Source organism: Telmatherina bonti (assembly GCF_933228915.1).
Source record: "Telmatherina bonti genome assembly, chromosome: 3".
NCBI classification, from domain to species: domain Eukaryota; kingdom Metazoa; phylum Chordata; class Actinopteri; order Atheriniformes; family Telmatherinidae; genus Telmatherina; species Telmatherina bonti.
This window is the reverse complement of record NC_136621.1, coordinates 29,334,227-29,356,575: the sequence shown is the minus strand read 5'-3', so window position 1 is coordinate 29,356,575 and position 22,349 is coordinate 29,334,227. Positions and strand designations below refer to the sequence as shown.

Sequence of the window (22,349 nt, the reverse complement as noted above, 5' to 3'; positions counted from 1 at the left end):
TGCTTTAACCTTTCACTGATCTGCGGCACCTTCATGCTGCAGTGAGGTCAAAAAAAAAAAATTGTCCAATTAATTCCTGCCAAGTTAATAACTTGCAAAATTGAGAGGATTAATTAACAACAAAGGGTAAGTATGTAATTTAACTTTCCAAGCACCTGTAACCAAATACTTTCACCGTTCACATTGGTGGCTGAAATTTAACCACTCTCAGTTTCACATTAGACATTATAAAGTGGCTGAAAAAAAGTTGTTGTTTTTTTTTTGTTAGTTTTTTTTTACATTTGAGGCTGCAACTATCAAAAGAAATATTTCAGTTGGCTAGCTTTAAAAATAGCAGAGCTACTTCTGATCTTTACTACTAAACTACAGGTAGACAGTAACCGAGACACTTGTGGAGATTACCAAAACAAAATGAAGAATTTCCAGCCACACACTAAGTGAACTTTTTGATGTAGCGGAGCTTCAGATAGGCAATGATGAGGAATATAATCATCATGGCAATCAAAGCCACCTGATTCTCCCACAATCCCCATGGACTGTACTCTATTCCCAGGTAGTCCAGGTACTGCTCTCCTGTGCATCTGAAACGAGGCATGGTCAAACTGGTCAGCCATCAGAAAACAAGGATGACTTGTGAACTAATGAAGCGCTGCTGGAGTATGCATGCTGGTCTACTCACATCTGGCCAGCTGTGTTCACCGTGCAGTTTGTTGTCGCTGCTGACACATTGACTCGCAGGCTGACAGGCTCCTCACAGAATCTCAAACCCACAAATTCATTTATCTTCAAGGCCTGAACATAGACAGCACAAAAGGCTGAGATGAACATCTATGTCTATCGATTCATCTATTGATCGCAAGGCCAAAATGATTTACGCTGACGTCTTGGTAACAGATACTACAGGACAGCTTTAGAAGTTATTGGTCCATGTAAGATGTCTAAGGTTCTGTGTATACAGTACACGAGTGTTAAGCATAGTGCAGTGATTTACCTCAGCAAAAGGAAAAAAAAAAAAAGAGAGAAAAATCCTTGAGGATGTAAAAGATTTTGTGGTAACATTCATTCGGCTTGCTGATTTCTTTCATAGAAAATGCGAACATTTTTAGTTTTCACTCACTGCAAGAGCATAACGAGGGATGCTGAAGTACTTCAGCCAAGCCAACCAGTCCATGATGCTGGGTAGGTTCACCAAGAGGCCTGAAAAGATCTAAAAAAACAAAACGAAATGTCAACATAGGAACCTGCTCGCACAGCAGGTAGCAGCATTGACTCACAGGAACCTTTTCCTGTAGAACAAGGCGACTCAATTCGGCCCCATGAGGGCTGCAGCCCTGCAGGTTTTCAGTGTATCCCTGCTTCAAATTAAATGGCTCCAACAGCCTATGAATTTCTGCACAATGAATCATTGTGTAAGTCGGGTGTTCTGGTTAAGGGACACATTGAAAACCTGCAAGGCTTCAGCCCACGTGGGACCATGCTGAACATCCCTGATGTAGACTGAAGCCTTTATTAGGCAACCTTGTTATTGAAACTGGCTGTTGTTACTTACTCAGTACACAGATGTGAATGTTTTCCGACAGTCACAGATTTTATTCATATATTTATAGCTGTTAATTTCCCCTCCAGATTAATTGCCACTAAAGTTTTTTTTTACCATCATGAAGACAAAAGTAATGGTCATGAAGATGTTGGCGAGAGCCACAATGCTCTGGTCAGCCGAGATGGCCATTGTCATGGCAGTGGCTGTGTAGGCCACCAGAATCACTGTCAACGTGAAGACAAGAAAAGCCTCTACGCTGGACTTCAGCCCTGTGTGCACAGATTTTTATTAGACTGAATGCAGACCAGATTTATGCATCCAGAAATCAAAAACTCAAAAATTCAATTAACTCGTTGACCTGTGATTCTTACCAATCAAAAAATAGACGATGAAGCTGAAAATAGCAGATGTGACGGTGCGCATGGTCATGTCTGACAGGATCTTGGAGAAGAAGTAGACAGATACTCTGTAGTAGCCACTGATGTACTCGTGTCTGTCGCAAGATGACACGTAAATTATTTAGATTTATACTGAATTGTTCTGTGATGCCCAACAATGCTGCAGCTTTTTCTTTTTTTTTGAAAGGACTGAAAATTATCCTGCCTGAGTACATACACAAACAGTTTCCTCTCTACGATGAAGACCTCAGCTGCAGACACAGTACTGAAACACTGGTTGGTCGTGATGAAGAAGAGGGCACCCATCCTGCAGAAAACCACAAACCAAAATAATCAGCAGATCTCGTTTGAACATCACAACATTTTTACAGCAACGTCTTCACCTCATAACCCAGATAATAAAGCAGGTCCAATTTTACATAGTGATGTCATCTGGGCATAGGGCATGTCTTATTTATCTCAGTTCATGGTGTTCAGTGCAATTCAAACACTATAAAATAAAATGCCAAAAAATAAAATAAAGTAAATTAAATGGGTTTAATTTTAAAACAACTTCATAAGCAAATAAAATAAATATGTTTTAATAAGTAATTATAAAGTAAATTAAAAAAAAAACAGAACAAAACAAAACAGACAGAATAAGAAAAACAGATTTAACACAAGATTAAGAAAGTAATAAATTAAAATAAACTACAAATTAAAGCATATAAAGGTTTTTCACTAAAAGCTTAACAAAAAAGATAAAGCTTATTCTTTCTTTATACTACAAAAAAAGACTGTCAAATCTTAAATGATATTTTTTAAAGTTTTTTTTTTTTTTTTTTTTTTAAAAAAAGGTTTTCAATATAGTGTATATATAGAGATTTAATCCAATCCTATGATTAATTAATGAGGTGAGATTTAATTGACATTTTGTTAAATAGCTTTCCTGTGTTGCTGACATTTAATCTGGAGCTGACAGAAAAAGAAAAAAAAAGTTAAATATCTGCTATATTTAAGCTAAATGCATTGCTGTTTGCCACGCTGTCTGTGCACTGACCTTGAATATAATGGCATTAGATCTTTATATTCCCCTGAACCATGCACAGAAACAAAGAAGGAGCTCACTAAGTACCAGGTTGTGCCTCACAAATATAGGTTTAGAGGATTAAAAATGTAGGAATTGTTCTTCTTTTCACACTACTTGTAAAAAGAAACCACTGATTTAACCTTAACACAGTGGTGCACGATTAAGTACTAAATCTGAAACCTGACTATTTAGTTCAGTACTGAGGTGAAAAGACATAATATTACAATATTTGCAGCTGCACTGTCACGTTATATAAAGTCTTGTGTCAGGTAATATGATGTGACTTCAAGGTGTGTTTGACCAGTCCATTCACCTGTTTTGGATGCCACTCTGGTCATCTTTCACCCTGAAGAAAATGGCTCCTACGATGAGTGCAAGGAAAATGTTGACTCCCACCTGCATGCATAAAACACAGAGGCTATGCATCCCTTTAGTTCAGTGTTTCATAACGTTGCCTTATTTCTTTAAAAAACATTCTTCACTGTCAGTGACATGCAGTTGTCTTACTGTATGTTAAAATGCAATATTCAATCCACAAATAAACTTTTACATGATTTGGTTATCAACTGACAATGAGACAAAACGCAGATGACTACAGAAGACTGAATGACTATAGACTATAGAAGTGGGCTTAAATTAAAACGCTGGCAAGTCCAAATAGGATGTGTCAAATGGATGACATTGGCATAGTTTAGAATTTCATCATTTCCCTTCAGGTTTGAAAAAATGATGAACACTCATTTTGATTCATACGACAACCACTAACATGTCGTTGCACCACTTCGGCCTGTTTCGCAAATGCCAGCAAAGACTATTGATAGTATATAGTTTGCCTGAAATTCCCTAGTCCTACAAACCCCAAAACCTTTTCCTCTAAAAACTCCCAACAACTTTGCTTCTATACAGCAGCAAAAGAACTATTGGAGAAATTAATATAAACTAATCTTTTTGACCTCAAAGAAAGTTCTTAATACATGGAAGAAAATCAAAAATAGCTGCACGCAGTGCAGTCGTTCTCATGATTGCAGAAAATGCCGTCAATGGGGATCATGGGTCGAGTGTATACAACGCTCAGCCTCTGATACTGCTCAAAAGAGTGAAAGCGACACAAGTTTTGAGCCTAACTTGTACAGATTATGATGGGACTATGCGGTTCCCAGGGTGAGGGGATAATCCAGTAAGGTTGAGCCTTTTTCACCTCATTCCCCTCAGCCCCTCATGTGGAAGCAAGGCAGCGAGGAGGGTTAGGTCATGATGCCATCATGTGATGACTTTCAGACCTAGGCCAAGGGGCTTTTGCCAGATATGATATCAGTACAGATCTGGGCGCAAAGAGGCAGGAGTGGGGTCACAACAGTCACCAAAGCCGATTATGGCCCCCACACTGCCTAGAGCACCTCTTGTAGGATTATTTTGACTTATTTAGGGCCAATTAGCTGTTAATAATTCCTAAAGTGAGAAGACATCTAACAGCATTTTGCAGCCATGAGGTGCTAATGAGAGCATTAATCTGACCCCTTCAAAGGGCTGAAAAGAAAGGCAGATTAACTGAAGAATACAATGTATTTTAACCTGTGACAGGGTCAGTAAGTGAGTGAGTGAGTGAGTGAGTGAGTCAGTGAGTCAGTGAGTGAGTATGTCTTTATGAAGATGCTCACCTGTGCCACAGATGTCTGAGGGTTCAACATGAGGTTCTGAAAGGTTCTCTGAAAAACCCATCGCAGTTGGTGAAAGAAGGAGCTGTTGTAGGTGATGGTGCGAAATTTTGTACGAGATGTGCATTCTTTATTCTGGACGATGCGTTTTAGGTCAGCTTGTGTGTCGCCGGAGTAGCTGCTGTTCCTGTACTCCTCTACAAGATGCTCTTCGATACTCTGTCTGGCAGTCCCAAGCTCAAAGTCCAAAACTGTCCATGAATAGAAGAGGTTAATGAGATCTTAACAGTGCAACAGATGCCCAAACAACTTTGAAAAACAATACTTTGTAAAAAAAAACAAAGACTTTTTATTTTTGTTGTTGTTCAATTCAGTTCAATTCAATTCAATTCAATTCAATTCAATTCAATTCGATGTAGTATGCTTAAATGGAAAAGGGTGGAGAACACTACCTAATATTCCATCAACTTATCTATTATGCTGGGACTATGTCAGAAAAAAATGGGCTAAAAAATTCTCCCAACATGGAGTTTTCCAACAATTTCACATTTGTCCAATGTAAATGATCCTGCTGGGTTTGTTGAAGAATTTAAGTAGGTGCTATTGGACTCCATCTGCATTTTGCTATTTGTTATCTAAACGCAAAAGAACCTCATTTTAGCATTAGTGTAGCCCATTCAAGTCTATGTATTCCATTTTTAGTTAAATGCTACCCAACATAAGGGGCTGCCTGAAGTGCATGGCAGGGTTTGATGTAATGTCTGTGGGTTGTTGGTTTCGTTCTTGTCTCTCTGTGGTAGTATGGTCTTTATACCATATTTGTAAATTAATTGTTTACAAATCAGAATACATTTGATACGTTCATAGACTATAAACCCTGCAGAACTCTTAGATCCAAGGACTACACTACACTAGACTACAACTAGTCCGGGCCAGAGTTCAAACTAAACATGGAGAATCAGCGTTTAGCTGTTATGCTGAAAACAAGTGGAACAAAGTGCCAGCGGAGATTAAACTCTCACCAAACACAAAATACAGAAAACAGGTAAAAACAACATTTAAAAAGTTCAAATACAATGCATTTAAATTTAATCATTAAATGTTCTGATCTGCAAGGTAACTTTTAACTTGTCTTTTTTTTTTAGATATTAGTAATTTAATCTTTTTTCTCTGAGTTTATAGTGATATTTGTTGCTGCCTTTTACAACCTTTTAATGCCTTCTTTGCACTATCTGTTAATGCTTTTAATGTTTCTTGTGAAGCATGTTTAATGGTCTTGAACATAAAATATAATCTACAAATAAACTTGCCTTTAGTTTTCGGTCTTGTGTCCTCTATCTTGTTTTTAAACAGTCAGTTTTCCTTTGTGCCTTTTGTTAGTTCTGCTCCTCGTGTTTCCTACTTCTACAGGACTTTTCTTTTATTGCCTCCTTTCTATGTCAACATCCTCCATTGTTTCTGTGAGTCCTGCTAGTTGCTACTATTCCCTTGTAGGCATGAAAAATTCAAACTTGATCATATGAGACTCATGCCGGCCAGCAAGTCATACTGGGTAGTGACAGACATGATAAAATCCTGACACTTATTTGATGAACATTCAGTTTTCTTCAAGTTACCTTCAGTATTATGTACTTTGGTCATTGTGGCAGTAAAGTCTCCATTTATGACATCCAGAAAGAAGTCAGCGGGGTTGTTGTGAGGCTCACATGGATAGCCTGGAACAGCAATTACAATAACTCTGGTTAGTACCAACACACATCCAGTGCTATACCAACAAGGTTGTTCTTTTCAGCAAGAGCAGCAACACTGTAAATGCACACAAACACAATCAAAATGCACAATATGATAATAATCTTTTGCTCTGTCACCAATATTGGCAAAGTAGTCCAAAGCATTTGGTGCTGGTCCGTGGTACACCATTTTACCATTAACCAACATGGTCAGAGTGTCGAACAATTTGTAGATGGAATAACGAGGTTGATGGATGGATAGGATTATAGTTCTTCCGTGACTGGCCATTCTGTAAAACACACAGAAATTAGAGTTTGTTTTTTGTAATACTTAAAAATACTTGTAAAATTCTTTGAATTAAACATTTTCTTTGGGATTCCAGCGATCAATCCTTTATTATTTTTAATGGCTGTTGAATGGCGTTTCATCTAAACTCCTCTACGGCAGAAACCATGATAGTCAGAGGTAGTTAAAAAAAGAAGACAAAGCAAAGAGCATTAGAAATTGTAATTGTAAACTCATGGTTGAAAACATTAACATGAAACAGAAAAACATTTGGCCATGACACAATTTGAATAAAAAGCATGTTGACACTCAATAATAATGATCAGAGTAAATATAAGTTTACTTCTTGCAAGTCAGAAAGCTGGAAATGTTGAGAAGCAGTGGCTACAGCATCAACTGAACACCACATTTTAGACTGAAGCATGCATTTCATTTATAAATTCAGATAGCATCAAGAACCTGAAAACTTGTGTCTGAAAACAATCCATAATGAAGTAAAACAGAACCAAGAAAGATTCTGATTGTCATACCTTTTCAGCAGCTGCAGGACAGAGTTTGCAGTGCTAGCATCCAGCCCTGTGGTCGGTTCGTCCAGAAACAGCACAGCAGGATCAATAATCAGCTCCATGCCAATGCTGGTTCTTTTCCTCTCTCCTCCTGAGATCCCCCGGGTCATTTGTGTGCCCACCTTTACACACAAAAACAAAAACAACAAATCCCCCACATGGGAATCAGATTAGATGAGTACATCTAATCTGATTCCCATGCGTCACAATAATAATAGAGACGCCAGGTGAACAACTGGTGAGCTTCTACCTTGGAGTCAGCCACTTGGGTGAGACCCAGGTCTTTAATAAGGTGATTGACTCGAGCCTCCTTCTCACTCTGTGGCAGAGAGCTGGGGAGTCGGAGCGCTGCAGAAAAACGTAGATTCTCCCTCACAGTGAGGGTGCCCATGACCACATCTTCCTGGTAGGGAGACGAATGCTTCATTTTACTTGTCTGCCATTTTTATATAAAACTGTTTATCCCCACAGAGGTGTGATGCACACAGCTTGTGGTTTGTGATTGACAACTAGAAACTACTGCTAAAACTACTCTGCAGGGTTTTTTTTTTGTATTACTAACAGTTTAAAAAGACCATATGTGTGTGATACAGGAGTCAAACATACAATTGTTAAACATCACCTTTAAAAATAAAGTGTTAACTTTCAGATTTCTTTGTTTTTATGTGATTTTCTTTTTTGTGGAAAAAAAAAGCAAAAAATGTTAACTATGTAGCTGTGGTATTAAAACACAATATAAATGGACATGTCAGGTCTGAACTGAACTCGCTCCTCACTTAATTTCCAATTGAAAACTGTTATGTGGCTTTTATGGATTCACCTGGACCACGTAGCCAGAGAGGCACTTGAAGTTTGGAGGCTGCGGTGCTCCGTCAATAAGTACTTCCCCTGAGAGACCTAAAGGATCCTTTCTTGCAGCCAGGATATCCAAGAATCTTAGAAGAAACACAAGAAGACACACATCAACCACAGTGAGAACAGTATTTCAATATAATCCTCCTTGCAATCCTGACTGCAGAAGTACCCTCATACCGTTAGGAATGCATGCTCTTGACCTGCCTGGACATGGTACCTCTATCTTCTACTGTAAATAGTCATCAAGTCCACAATAAAAATGTTTTTCCTCTTCACCACAGTCCATCTTTAAATATTCAGATTTTTTGAAAGTGGATTTCTCCATTTCTGGCTTGTGTTGCATGTTTTGACTTTTCATTGCAGAGTTCTTACTTTTATACTTGAATGCAGCATTTACCGACTGGTTGTCTAAAGATCCCATGCATTGATCTTTACAACAGAACCGTGTCTGATTTCTGTGCAGCTCTGCTTGAAGGCCTGAAGGGTGCATTTATTAACTTATTTCTCAGCCTTGTCCCTCTGGATACTCTTACATGAACCATACTATTGATGATGAAAAGTTATGCTGATAATTGTTTTTCTTAGTAGTTAAGAATCTGCCCACACCATGTCTGAGAAGTGTGTTTTACATTGGACTTCCTTCCTGACCACTAAGCTTGCTGATGTCATGTCTTCTAAAGCAGTAAATGCACAGGGGCAAGTCATATTTTAAAGCAGGCACACACAAGTCAGAAAGAGGGTTAATTTGGTTTATGATGTGCTGATCAGATGAATCTTCTGCTTGTGTGATAAAATATATAAATAACAGAAATGTTCAGGATTCCCAGCTTCATTGTTTCCCATTATCATCAAGTTCGCTGACTATTTTTTTCTCACAATGTTTGAGCTAAATTAGAAGAATAGAGGATAGAGTTGTACCCTCATCTCTGTTGGAAACACACACAAATTGAACAACAACAACAAAAAAAACCCTCACATTAAAAACAACAAAAACCAGATGAGGTATGTCATGTGATTGAAGTGTGGTACTTACGAAGATTTTCCACTTCCAGTTGGTCCAAGAATCGCATTCAATCCAGGTCTCATTATCCCACTACATAAATGCACACACACACACACACACACACACACATACACACACACACACACAAATTGTAAGTAAATATAAATATGTACACAATAGTCTTTTTTGCCGTGATTTCAAATGAACTTAGATTTTTATACAAACATGAAAGGTGTGAACCAAAATGGTTTAAAAGTGGTTTGAGGACACATTAACCAATACATTTCCCACAACATCCCCTCTAATGTTCATGAAAGGATTTTTTTTGCAGCTTTTTCAGATATTAAGAACATTTAATGAAAGGTGCTCACAAAGACCATGCACGAAAAAAAGACAACACATAAAACCTTGACCTCAAAAATAGCAGTTACATAAAAGTAGCACAAAGAGTCGGTGATATAAAATGAAATTAAAAGACTGAATGAAAGCGTTGAGATGGATCACCTGACGCTGTTTAATTCGCTTCCCTGGCAGGCTTCTCTTTAGTGCATCAGAGAGATTATATGCAAGAACCCATGTGTAATATCATATAATTAACAGTGTGGCAGGGAAAGGCCCAAACACTGGTGGGAAGTTAATAATTATTTTGTTCATGGGAAATGCCAGTAGCGTTTCATTACAACCTATTCACCTATCTCCTGCCCGGTACAAGTACAAAATCAGCATTATACGGTGAAATTGACATAATAATTACTGTTATTTAAGTGTAACAAAAAACTAAAGGTTAACAAAGAATTACAGTAATAAATAACCATTTTCAGTAAAAAAGTTATTTGTTTTGAAAAAGTCAACCAACTAAAAGCATCTAAATCATTAGTTATTTAAAAGCATCAGTTCAGTGCCATATAAAGGCAGTGATTTAACACATTCAAATTACTGTGTAAATGCATATAAATACAACTACTACTAATAATAATTACAGAAAGGACATCTAAGACCCATCGGTTCTGGCTTTTACAATATTTTAGGATGCATTTCAGTGTGAGTACTGAGAGAGGGATGGCAGGTGTAGACTGAAAACTACCACTGATAGAAAAAATAAGACAATGCGCATGTCTTAAACCTCACCTCAGGTCCATCAGTATCTCCTTGGGACTTATTTTCCTTTTGCAGAAGAAGCCGCTCATCATGTTCACTTTGTACTGGATGTTGTGGAAGCTCACAACTGAACCACACGGCTGATTCTTAGAGTCTGTAGCTGGACCAGTCTGTGACCCAGCAACCCCGTTGGCGCCGACGTCTTCTATCATGCCAATGTTGATGTGAATAGCTCTCTCCATGATGTTTTACGGCTTGCTCCCTGCCAAAACAAAAGATTGATTTGTTTCTGAATATGATCCCACCCACAAAAAAATAATCACTTTACTACAGTTTAACCTGCCGTGCATGCTATGATGGAAGTACTCTGACAATACTACAGCAATATTAATGCAAACGTACAAAAAACTCTTTTACAGCAGGAAATTCTTGCTCCAAAATTCTGCTGAAAGGAAATCCAAAAGCATAAGCTAAGAAATAAAACAAAAAAACTTTAGCTGCATTTATGTTGAAGGTAAAGTGCCATAATTTTTCACAGAATATGTGACTCCTTCTGGTGTCCAACATTTATGTATCAGTAGACTGCTGGATAATTATTTATTTCACAACATTTGAAAAGTTGCAACATTAGCCAGTTGAGTTTTTGAAGAGTAAAATAAGTATCTTAATAAAATACAGCAAAGATGATAAATTCACAAGTACAGCTACCTCTAAATGTCTAAAAAAACAAAACCAACATTGATAACATTTAGTGTCTTTTTACTTTTTGTGTGAGATTTGTGTTAAGGACAACAAATGCTTTAATAAGCTGATGTTGTTTAAGTCCGAGGTCACAACAGTTCACACTGATCTCATTTATATTGCTATTTTCAATCAATGTTAAACTTTCAAGGATGTGCAAAGAAAAATACAAATGAAGATGGAAATTTATACAAGACAAGCAAGACTTGAAATTTGTTCATTTAACTCTGGAAATATTTTCAAGACATGCAGGTTTCAATGTGAAGCACACAAAAGTCTTCAATAACAATGATATCTTTAATAAATGTATTCCCAAATGTCCAACATGATAGAAATAATCTATATTAATACCACTATATGAAGAGTTAATTATTTTGTTACCTTTATCTCAAAGGCAGCTGAGCTTTTCTAAGAATCAAAGTCACAGAGAATTAAAGCAATAGTTAAGGTACCTGGTTCTTTTAGTCATTTATTATTTTTTTTAGAGAAAGTCTTCAGTATTTTTGTTTAGTTGAATTGCATTAGCTAAACATTTCTAATATCCAAAATCAAATATTAGCCATAATAAAAGCAATAATTTACAATGAATATAGAGGTCTACGATGCACATTGCTCCTGTGTCTTATTCCACCACTATTCCACACCTTTGATTTTAAACCTGCGACTTGCACAAGTCTCATCAGTCTCGTGAAATGCAGTTAGTCAAGAGTTGGTTTTTGCTCCAACACTCAACAAATCAAGTAATACTTGTGCTCTATAAGCAAAATCAGATGAGAAAATCCTAATAAATGATATGATGTTGTTGCAAAGTCTGGGTTCAAATAACTTACCGCTCAGCAGTAACAAGGATGCAACAAGGCAGCTGCAGGAGAGTAACAGAACAGAAAAATAGCGCAGTCCGAATAACATCAGCCCATTGGGGACAGACACCTTTATCTTCAACCCCACTAAGCTGCACGGTGGAGTAACCCTTTAATTACCAGATAACTAGGCATTAAAACTTCAGATGGGGGTTTTTAACCTTTGTTTAAAATATTACACGGACAGAAGATCACTGCATTTAGACACACTGCATATATGAGATTAAAGTAAAATACACGGCATCATGCTTGGAAAAATGGATACAACCATGAAGGATTTAATAAAACATGAAACTGACTCAAACTTAACCGCTATGATAAACCAGAGATTGTATATGAAAGATGTGTGTTGCCATCAAATCTGGAAAGCTAATTTAGCAGTTTCACTGATTTATCAGAGGTGCTAAACAGTTTATTCCATTTAGATATAGTTGGATTTTGCATTTTGTTATGTCAATAGTTTACTCAGTCCGTTCTGGTTGTAGGATCCATTTCAACACGGCAAGGCGCTTTAGTTTGGATTATATTTCATTTATCCAGCTGGCTGTTATATATATTGTTATAAATAATGGAGAGTGAAAAAAGTTTCAGTGTTAAGATTTAAAACAAGATTTTTTTTTTCAGTATACACACCAGTCAGCCTGTTTGGCAACTTTTAACATAAATTCTCTAGAGACAGGTACTTCCTGATAAGTCACACAATGATATGCATAAAGAGTCACAGGAGTGTTAGCTTAGTGGTTTTTTTTTTTTTTTATAACAAAGAAATTAGGTTTGTCTTGCACATTAAACTTTTCAAATATCAATTTCATGACTGTGACAACTAAAAAAACCAATGCTAACACAACTATTTAACACAAAAGCCATAATAGCTTTATCACAGAACAATTTCCCCCCAAAAAAAGACAAGAAACTGTTGATTTACTGTCTTTAATTGAAGCATGAGTGTCCATTCAGACAGAAACAAAACAAAAAAAAACCAAACATGTCAGTACTAGCAGTATTGTAGATAAAGTCACATTTAGGTCCCAGGAACAGACTCACAGCTAAGGTGTGAATATTTTCAAAGCATTTGAACAAAATACAGTAACATAGTGAACACACACGGACACCTTCAACAGTTGTGACTGGTGTAGGTGGCTGTCACACTCAGACACAAATCCTTATAACAAAACCCATCTCATTCAAGGAGTAAGTTGTATTTACAAATGTTTTGGGAAAAGCTGGATGCTTTACAACATTTGCAACTCACAGATTAAACAATGCTGATAAATATTGTGCTGCATTTTCCTACCATAAACCACCACGACAAAAAACTGGACAGTTCATCCACTCACATTAGGTCAGCCACATAGAAACAACTATTTCGATAGTTTTTCATTCTTTTAAACCATTTAAGCAAACATTCATCCTGTCATACACGGCTCTAGGCTGAACTCTGTGGTGCTGCGCTTCAGTGTTATGCGAAATCTGTGATATATAAGGTAGAAACAAAGGATTACACATTGTAGTTGAGTTCTTGTCAAAAAATTTTTGCAGCTCTACACAACGCGACCACCGACGCAAAGGTTTTGCACGTGTAGGATATTCAGATATGAGGGATTTTGCCAAGATATTACACAAATAGAACTATGAGTTTTACAGAAATATATAAATACAACTATTTACAAAATATACTCTGTACATTTCCAACCCTGAACGCTTGTTTCTGCCCTCACAAGACTCGTTTCAGATCAGGACTGACATTAACATACACACTTACACAACCTAGAGTGATACTTGACTTGCAAGGTTTATGACTATGTAGTTTTAGATAAATGTCCAGTTCAGCCATTTAAATTCTGTTTTAACAGTTTCATTCACTAATCCACTGCATCACTTTCAGAGATTTGCAAACATACATTTCATCCAAACCTTCAAGTGTGTGCAAAAGGGAATCAAAGTTTTTCCTTGGTGCTTTGGTAAGTATCTCTAATACAAAGAATGTTAAGTGTCTGTCAGGGAGTCAGGGACATAAACTTATAAGATGCAACTCTTCCATGAAAAAATAGAAACTCTGAGAATCCAGAAACTGACTCAATGACTCAGTATGTTTTTCATGACACTACAGGTTTGCCTGCCAACACAAAGGCTTGAATTAATTTAATTATTATCAAGTATTCAAATTCAAGTGCTGTACATCCCCATTGTCCTTTATGCTTGTTTTAACTTAATTTTAAGAAGTGGTCCAAAAACAAAAAAAACCCCAAAAAACATAACAAAAAAAACCCTACTTAACAACCGAACAATAAATTAAGAAAACAAACAAACAAAAAATAATTACATAAAATAAACAAAAAAAAAAAAACCAAACAAACAAAAAAAAAAAAACAACAACTAAAACTAACGACTTGTAAATATTGACATCTGGATACACAATTTTCTTGAAATGCAGCATGTTCATTTCAGGCTAACCAGAGTCGAAGGGCATAATAGATAATCAAATTTAAAATGATAAAATTATTTGGGCCTCATCGGCCGCTGAAAAGATATCTGAATGACAGTGAGACCGCCGTTTAGACCGCCGAGCAGGCAACACGTTATCACCAATCCCTCCCTACCATTAAAACACTTCTCAGCTTTAAGCACCTTTGAGGTCATTTGGGTTGCTAATAGACAAAACACTTTTTTAAAAGCATACATTACTAATTTCATGTCTTATACCCACTAGGTATCATGGTTTATGTAAGGGCACCAACTAATATTGCACGCTTTAAATGGGTCCACAGACGGCACCTTTTTGGTCCTGTCTAGGCCCAGCGGCCACTGGACACAAAACTTCGACTGAAGGAGAAACTTGCGTCTGAACTCTTGTGTTTTCCCCAAGCACCAAACGGCACCACAATGATTGTGCTGTTGTCCTCTGAACCATAATGAAGAGCCTGAGAGAGAAAGGGAACACAGAGTCAACAATCGTCTGCATGTAAACAAAGATCTGTTGAAAAAGTTGAAAAACAAATAAATACGTTTGCAGACTTTATACCTGATTGAAGTATAAAATGTTTAAAACTTAGTGGTGGATTAGCATGAATTAGCCTGTAATGCTAAAATGCATACTTTATGTAAGCCATAAATAAAAAAAAAGACTAAACGTGAAAATGTGATTCAGAGAAACAAATTACAAATAAACCCAGTAGTGCACTGGAATCTGTTTTGGTTAATCATTATTCAAAGTAAGTCATTAGCTGCTGACCACACCGATGCATTTTGCAGTGTTGCAAAGTTAAAAGAAAAACAAATGGCGTTGCATTCAAATGCCTAAATGTAACAATAAATAAATATTACCGTTGTGGTATATGTGTTTAAAAAAAAATAAAAATAAATAAATAAGAAGCCATTTGCAAGGATCTTCATAGTATATAATGTCTAAACAGTTATGTTAATAGATGGACATACTACCCCCAAGTGGCGAAAAACAACCTGACCTCTTGCACCTCCTGGACTCCATGTTTGTATAAGTAAGTAAAAGAAAGCAATTGTACCCCATTGTGCATCGGTGTGTACGATACTGACTTTTTTCAGTAAAGAAAGATTTACGTTGTTCTTAAGAGGACACCAAAAAGCAAGCGTTCATCTCGCACTCAATAAAAACTCTGCCGTCAAACATTTACATAGTCGGCTTTTTCTGTGGAGTACACCTTACAAGTATGGTTGTCGTACCTGGTCAGATATTCTCTGAGCTGCCTCTTTGGGGTCGTGGCATTGGTTGATAACATTGCAGATCTCTTGGCTGTTCATGATGAAGTTAACTCCATCTGTGGTCAGCGCCAGGAATGAGTCGTGGACATGATGCAACTGAGAAAAGGACGAGCAACACAAATGAAAAGCGGTAATTAGTTAAAGTGACACAGGAAGCAACTATATGAAGGGAAAGTTGCTTCATTCTAAAAGCAAACATCCTAAGCTACAGCAATTATGGGGCTGTGCATTTTTGGAGGGATTTTAATTATATTCCACGTATAAACCTACCAGTATTCTTTTGGTTTCAGGCTCAGCAATGACTCCCATCTTCTTCAGATCAAAGTCTCCAATACTGCGCGTCATTGCCAGCCTGCCATTGACGTTTGGCTGTCCCAGACTATTCCAGGTGATAAAACCTCCGCTTTTCTTTATTCTAAGGGCCCGGGACAGATGCAGAAAGAAGTGTGCACATTAAAAATCCATTCAGATAATTTGTGATGGCCTCTGAGAGGTGATAACATCTGGACAACTCATCAATGATGAGGCCATATGAGGGCATAATGCAACTTACTTTACATATTTCTCAGTATTAGAAGGGATTTCCTTAAATTCCTAAAGTTTTTTTTTGTCCAAAACATAGTTATTTATGCACAAAAGATAAACATATTAAAGTAAACCACATTTACATTGATTAATATACCTTAATTAAACAATAGATAACCTTTCCTAAATTAATCTACTATGGTTGGAATTAGGTTTAATCAATATGAAACCTAAATCCCACAACATTTTACAATATTTAATACTTTAAAGAAGCTTTGTTTCATCCTACTTTTCCATTTTTATTTTTTGTGGTGACCTCTAAATCTGGCATTACTGTAGTCTCACCACTTACCTCTCTTTCTCATCCTTCCTTTCAGGGGTGTGGTCGACAGTCAGTTTAAGGGCTTTGCCCTTGTGGCACAACATGGCACGGCTGTCCCCCACACTGGCAACCACCAGCTCGATGCCATCCCTCAGCAGAGCCACGGTGGCAGTCGTTCCAGCATTCAACCCTGGTCCTATAGAGACATGAGGGGTACCATTAGACGTGGAACAAGCTGTAACATACCACACACAGGGGCAACAAATCACATGGTGTATCTCACACCTTCAAATCCACACACTAGAACATGGAGACATGGGTGGGAAGTCATGTAGAAGACTTAGAGTGAACTACAGTAAATAACAGAGGAGGCAGTCGTACATGCAGGTTGGACTGTTGCAGCATAGAGGTGAAACCTGAAGCAATTTAAGCCAAATCTGAAGCTTAAAAGCTGACTAACACTTTATCAGTGTCCAGTACTCAAGCTTATACTCAAAGAACACACAAACACTTAAAAAAAAAAAACAAAAAAAAAAAAAACATTTTTTTCCAAACTCCTGTTGTCCATTAACATTATGAGTTGTAAAAAAACTAAAACTTTTTTTAGGGGTGGGACTTTATTGCGTTAGTTATGTCATGTTTACTAATTACAGAAAAATGAGGGCATTTTTAGTGCATTTCAGTCTATAATTTCCTGGTACACCAAATACATTGATACAAATGGAAGACTTCAGTTACAAACATGGCAACTTTTAGTAGTTTTTATTGCCACAAACGTGGCAATATTTAGCATTTTTATGCCCCTTCAGTGAGTCTATTTAAGGAAAAAGCAACTGTCAACAAGTCCAGCTACTTCCATGGTGATACTGGAGACTTTTGGTGAATAACGCTGAAAAAACGTGTTGTTTACTCTCTGTTAGCAGGAGCAGCTGCTGCGTAAGCCCCTCCACACCCCGAGGGTGCCGACATCCAGCTTCATGATGCAGCCAGAGGCGATCATCTCTGATTGATCCCATACTGGCTTACTGTCAGATATTAATGCCTACGGTTTGAACAGTGTGGATGAAAACATTTTAGAAATTAAAAGTACTGTAACATGTTGTAAACTCTTAATTAGAGAACAGCCGGAGCTGTTAGGTAAAGTATTGAAAATTAAACTGTAATTTAAGGTGTGTCTAGTTTATATTTTTATTTTTTACTATTATAAAATAAAATGTATTTTTCCAGAGATTACAAGAGTTTACAATATTAATGTCTGTGTCTAATATTTGATCTGACCACCCACTAAAAAGCCATTTAAATTAATAAAATGTTGCTTTCTGGGGCAAATATTGTAATTCAATTAATCAAGATTAGTTAATTACAAAGCCAGTTTTTTATTAAATATTTTTTTAAACGAGCCCCACCCCTAACATATATTATATATATATTTAAATATAATCCGAACCTCTAGTTTGTAACAGAGATTCATAAAATCTTGTGGATGCAGACAAATAATAACAGGGCTTTATATGTAAAGGCTAAGAAGTTTGTTTCCAACCATGAGAGTCTGGCAAAAATGTGTATTTATTCAACACTAAGCTTTAGCTCCTTAAGGGATGACAAATTTGACTGAATTTATCTGCTCACATTGTGAAACCTGCTAGATATTTGTCTTTCCAAACAAATATATGACTGACTTTATTTTCACATTAAACCCGCTGCATCTGGTGTAGATCTGTTTCTCACAACACATTGTACATCTCATAAACTGGTCACACCGATGAACTGTCTCACAAGAAGTGTCAGAAACACTTGGTAAGAGAAGATGAAGAAAGAAGGACAGAGGATTGAGAGAAAGATAAGGAACCTTCCAGTAGTCCAGGATTTAGGACCCGCTGGACTCTCCTTCAATATCTAGCCTCGCCATCCACATTGGTACCAAGGGCCTCCAGCTCTTAGCTGGGTCAGCAGCTGCCGTAGATAACATGCACACACACACACAGGCATATTGGGACATTTCACACAGCGTGGCCGAAGTATGGCCACATTACAGGTACACTAGCTTTTACATTAACACATAAGCTCATTTAGAATTAATGGTAAAAAAAAAAAAAGTCAAGCTCTTTTGTAGAGCTTCTAAAGGACAAACATGCAAACTACACTAATTATAAACTTTTCTTGCTTTATATTTTTCTTTTGCCTTATTGTGATGCTCAAATTACCCTTACTTTGGCTGAACTGAGTTTGTAAAACAATTTAAATGGCAGACTGTAAAAGAAACGGATGGGTAACAAATTAAAGGAAAAACAGCATTAGGTAGAAAAGACTCCAGTGCAGCTTCAGTATTTGTTTGTATAGATGAGTACGGTACTCTTTCAGCTATTTTTAGTGCTGGAGGAGTGTTGACTAAAACACTATGTCACCTGTCCAAAAGGTCGTCTACTAAGTTAACATCTGCTGACTGCAGCATAGGATTTACGCAACTTTCACACTAAATAAAAGTGATCCAGATTATTTAAGCTTATTCATGCATGTATTCAGGTTTTTCCTTCAATTTGTTGCCAGTCGGTTTATAAAGATGCTGTATGCACTGAGGCACTAGTGTTTGTTCTATTTGTAGCTGGTTTATTGTGCATTCCTTATTAAGAAACTTTGGATGAAACGACAGACCTCTAACCAAAAGTGCTGAGGTCATGTCAGTTGGGAAATCCAAAGCCTCAAAGCCTAAATAGAATAAGTACATTAGTTTCAAAGAGAAAAGAAAAAAAAATGTCATTACATCAAAACATATACACTTGTGTGTTTGCGCAGTATATTTAAGGACTTGTCATGTGACAAAACCTACCATTTGGACAGAAGTGTAAGTGCTTTGCAAAGGCTTTGTCTACTTCAAGAAAGGCTTTCGTTAAAACCATTTCCAGATTGTCTTCCTCCGCCAGAAGGTCCCTGAAAGAAAAATCAATGACATAATGTTTGAGTTCTTCACCAGCCAGTTCACTGCTATGATGATAACTGTTGCATAAGATGTCAACAACATTTTTTTATGATTTCCTTACTTGATGAATTTTTCCATGTATTTTTCACAAAAGTCAGCTGCTTCTGGTCCACCATGCCCATCAAACACAGCAAAATAGAGGATATTGTTTGTTATTTGGGAGACCTGGAAGCGGTCCTCATTCTCCTTGCGATGGCCTATGAGGGAGGCACAGCCTACCTTCGATAGGCTAACTTTAGGGATAGGCTTGCCATAACGTATGCTGGGGGGCAGAAGGATGGGCTCATCGATGCGATCATCCCAGATGCCAAATGAATCCCATGTTGTAGGGCGACCACTGCTGTCTGGATCAAAGCGTGTGTTGCTGTATCGTGTTCCTGATGGCCCATAAAGTTGTCTGCGGATCACTGTTAACTCTGGGTGGTTGTTGTACTGGGATGACGGTGGAACAAAAACTTTTTGTAAAAGACCACTGCGACCAACATGAGGACCACTGCACCTGGCCAGGCGCACAAGACAAGCTACTGACATCCCCCTCACAGCAAAAACACTGGGTGGAACTGGACGTAGAAGAAGAGCGTTGTGGTGTCCAAACACTAAAGACAAAAATCATTTCATTAGACTGGAGACACTTCTACTGAATCTAATAAATTAATGTATATGAGTAAAGATGAAGAAATTATTCTTTGTTTTGTTTTTTGTTTGTTTGTGTCCCATAATGCTGCCATGTTTGTGTTTTCATTAGCCAAAGATATCTTCAAACTAGAAATCATCAAGCAAAATTATTTATATTCCTCTCATTTCAAAACACATTGAAAAAAATAATTAAGTATTTAACTATCAATTTATCATCAATACTTTTAAAACACAGTATATATATGCAATTCTTTAGGTATTTGATTATTGATACATTTTCAGAACAAAAGCTGATAAAATCTTCTTTGTGCTTGGAAAGTGCTGTTTTATATTAGCATCATGATGACCAGGAAGATGCAGTTCAGATCGTCTAAAATACATACGTTTCAAAGCTAATTAACAGTTTTATTTGTTTGTAATGATGAACAAATTCTGTGTGTCGAACACCATAAGTAAAAACAATATCTCTGACCTGAGCGATGTAACGAAATGGACAACACAGAGTTGTGCATCTGGAAACATCACGTTGCCGCAGAGCATATTACGCAACTAACAATCATCAAACTAGCTGCTAATGCTATTACATAGTAGTAAATTTCTAACATAGAGCAACTCTCTCTTACATATTTAGCACCTCAAATGTCCATAATAAAATCTGAGTTAATATCCGGAAATAGAAACAAGCTAATGAATATATTTTAATAACATTTTTCCCTAAGATGATGTAATTACCGCGAGTCTTACTAGCAAGCCTGAGCTGGTTAGCATATGCTCGCTATACGCAGTCTCTCCAACATAATCAAGACCATCCTCTCAACACATGACTGAATATTGAAAAAAGAAATACCTTGGGTCTTTAGATTTGAAGTATATGCTTGAATCCCTTTTCTGGTTTTTCGATAAGAGCAAGTTCTGACAAACTGAATGAAAAACCGCCGCCCTCTTTCCAGCCTTACTGTCCAACGTTGAGAAACAAGGCCTGTAATGTAACCGCGCCAATCAGAAGGCGCTTCGCTTCACGCCCCACATACAGAGCATATGATTGGCTATGACAGGAATGAATGACAGGGAAGCAAACCAATCATTAAGAAGCTCCACGGCCCCCTTGCAGCCTGTTGGTGAAAAACATAGGCTTTGTGGCCTTAGCAATCACATGAAATTAACCTTTATGTTTTACATTTTCCTCAACGCATTTCCTTACTATCACTGGGTTGTAGTAATTGTTTTAAAGGCGCGCAGATGCTTTTATTTTTTTTACAAGGTGTACTAGGTGAGGTCTCTAGGTAATATGAAACCTGAATGTTTACCTAATTTTTCTTTTAACCTTGCTGGAATTTAAGGTTACTGGGGGAGGAGTGCAGGCCTGTGTACTGTTTTCACTTAGAAACCCTCATTCATGTTTAAACTTTTCTCAGAATCTGCATGTTGTAACTGTGCATCAACACTTTCACAACATGTGCTGTATGTAGTATTTAACACAGATAGATAGATAGATAGATAGATAGATAGATAGATAGATAGATAGATAGATAGATAGATAGATAGATAGATAGATAGATAGATAGATGCTTGAATAACCTCAAAAGAAATGGGCAATCATTTGAATATGGGTAATCAGCAGCACTCACAAAAAAGGAAAATATACAATAAAATAAAACTGTCAATAAAGATAAAAATAAATTGTCATCAGGTAAGGTAAAGACTGGAATTGGGTAAAAGTAGGGATATACAAATAAGCAGCATAAATAAGTATATCATTCATTCATTCATTCATTCATTTTCCGAACCGCTTATTCCAATTCAGGGTCGCGGGGAAGCTGGAGCCTATCCCAGCCGGCTTTGGGCGACAGGCAGGGTACACCCTGGACAGCTCGCCAGTCCATCACAGAATAAGTATATCAGTCAGATTAAAAATAACACAGACATTTAAAGTGTTATTAAAGTAACAAAGCAAATGAGTCCTTTACCCCACCCTATGTGCTATCTAACAGTTATGCATGAAGGATTTTTGAGCCTGATGTGAATGCATCCTAGATGCTCTGCACCTAGCGCTGCTAAACAAGCCACTTGTGTGCTGTGATGGTGGAATGCAAAGACTGGCTGAGCTCATAGCAAATAACATATCCAGTATTTTCCTCTCTCTGCAACCATCACAACAGACTCTGGCTCCATCCAAGTCTGTTCAAGTTGTGTATATTCCTCCTGCAGTTGCACCCCAAGGACACCACACCCTAGAAAAGAATGCTGACAACTAGTAAACTATTTGCAGCAGTTTTCTGCATGAGTTATAAGCTCCTTGCCTCCTTAGGAAGTAGGCTACATGGTGGTCTCCCCCTTCCCGTTGAGTTGG

At 37.3% G+C, this 22,349-nt stretch overlaps 2 protein-coding genes across 2 annotated transcripts; both read right to left on the bottom strand.

The window, feature by feature from the left end:
* Nucleotides 1-433: 433 nt before the first annotated feature.
* LOC306774474 (broad substrate specificity ATP-binding cassette transporter ABCG2-like) lies at nt 434-10,442 on the bottom strand (the record flags this gene model as incomplete). The annotated part of the gene is made up of 15 exons (XM_079264517.1): nt 434-581; nt 680-792; nt 1,118-1,207; nt 1,655-1,809; nt 1,912-2,033; nt 2,156-2,245; nt 3,321-3,403; nt 4,666-4,913; nt 6,279-6,377; nt 6,531-6,682; nt 7,209-7,366; nt 7,495-7,647; nt 8,065-8,179; nt 9,133-9,192; nt 10,231-10,442. The coding sequence occupies 15 exons, from the start codon at nt 10,440-10,442 to the stop codon at nt 434-436; spliced, it is 1,998 nt and encodes a 665-aa protein (XP_079120643.1).
* Nucleotides 10,443-12,794: 2,352 nt separating this feature from the next.
* ppm1kb (protein phosphatase, Mg2+/Mn2+ dependent 1Kb) lies at nt 12,795-20,971 on the bottom strand. The gene is made up of 7 exons (XM_079264520.1): nt 20,847-20,971; nt 19,425-19,959; nt 19,214-19,314; nt 16,417-16,582; nt 15,810-15,954; nt 15,501-15,635; nt 12,795-14,722 (listed from the first exon to the last, which is right to left on the bottom strand). The coding sequence occupies exons 2-7, from the start codon at nt 19,892-19,894 to the stop codon at nt 14,591-14,593; spliced, it is 1,149 nt and encodes a 382-aa protein (XP_079120646.1). The 5' UTR covers nt 19,895-19,959; nt 20,847-20,971; the 3' UTR covers nt 12,795-14,590.
* Between the last annotated feature and the right edge of the window lie 1,378 nt (nt 20,972-22,349).

Coding starts and splice junctions, on each gene's coding strand:
- ppm1kb (XM_079264520.1), bottom strand. CDS start 19,894: ATGTCAGTAGCTTGTCTTGTGCGCCTGGCCAGGTGCAGTGGTCCTCAT. Junction 16,583..19,213: donor CTTACACTTCTGTCCAAATG/GTAGGTTTTGTC, acceptor ATGTCTCTATAG/GACCAGGGTTGAATGCTGGA. Junction 15,955..16,416: donor AGGAAGGATGAGAAAGAGAG/GTAAGTGGTGAG, acceptor CCGGGCCCTTAG/AATAAAGAAAAGCGGAGGTT.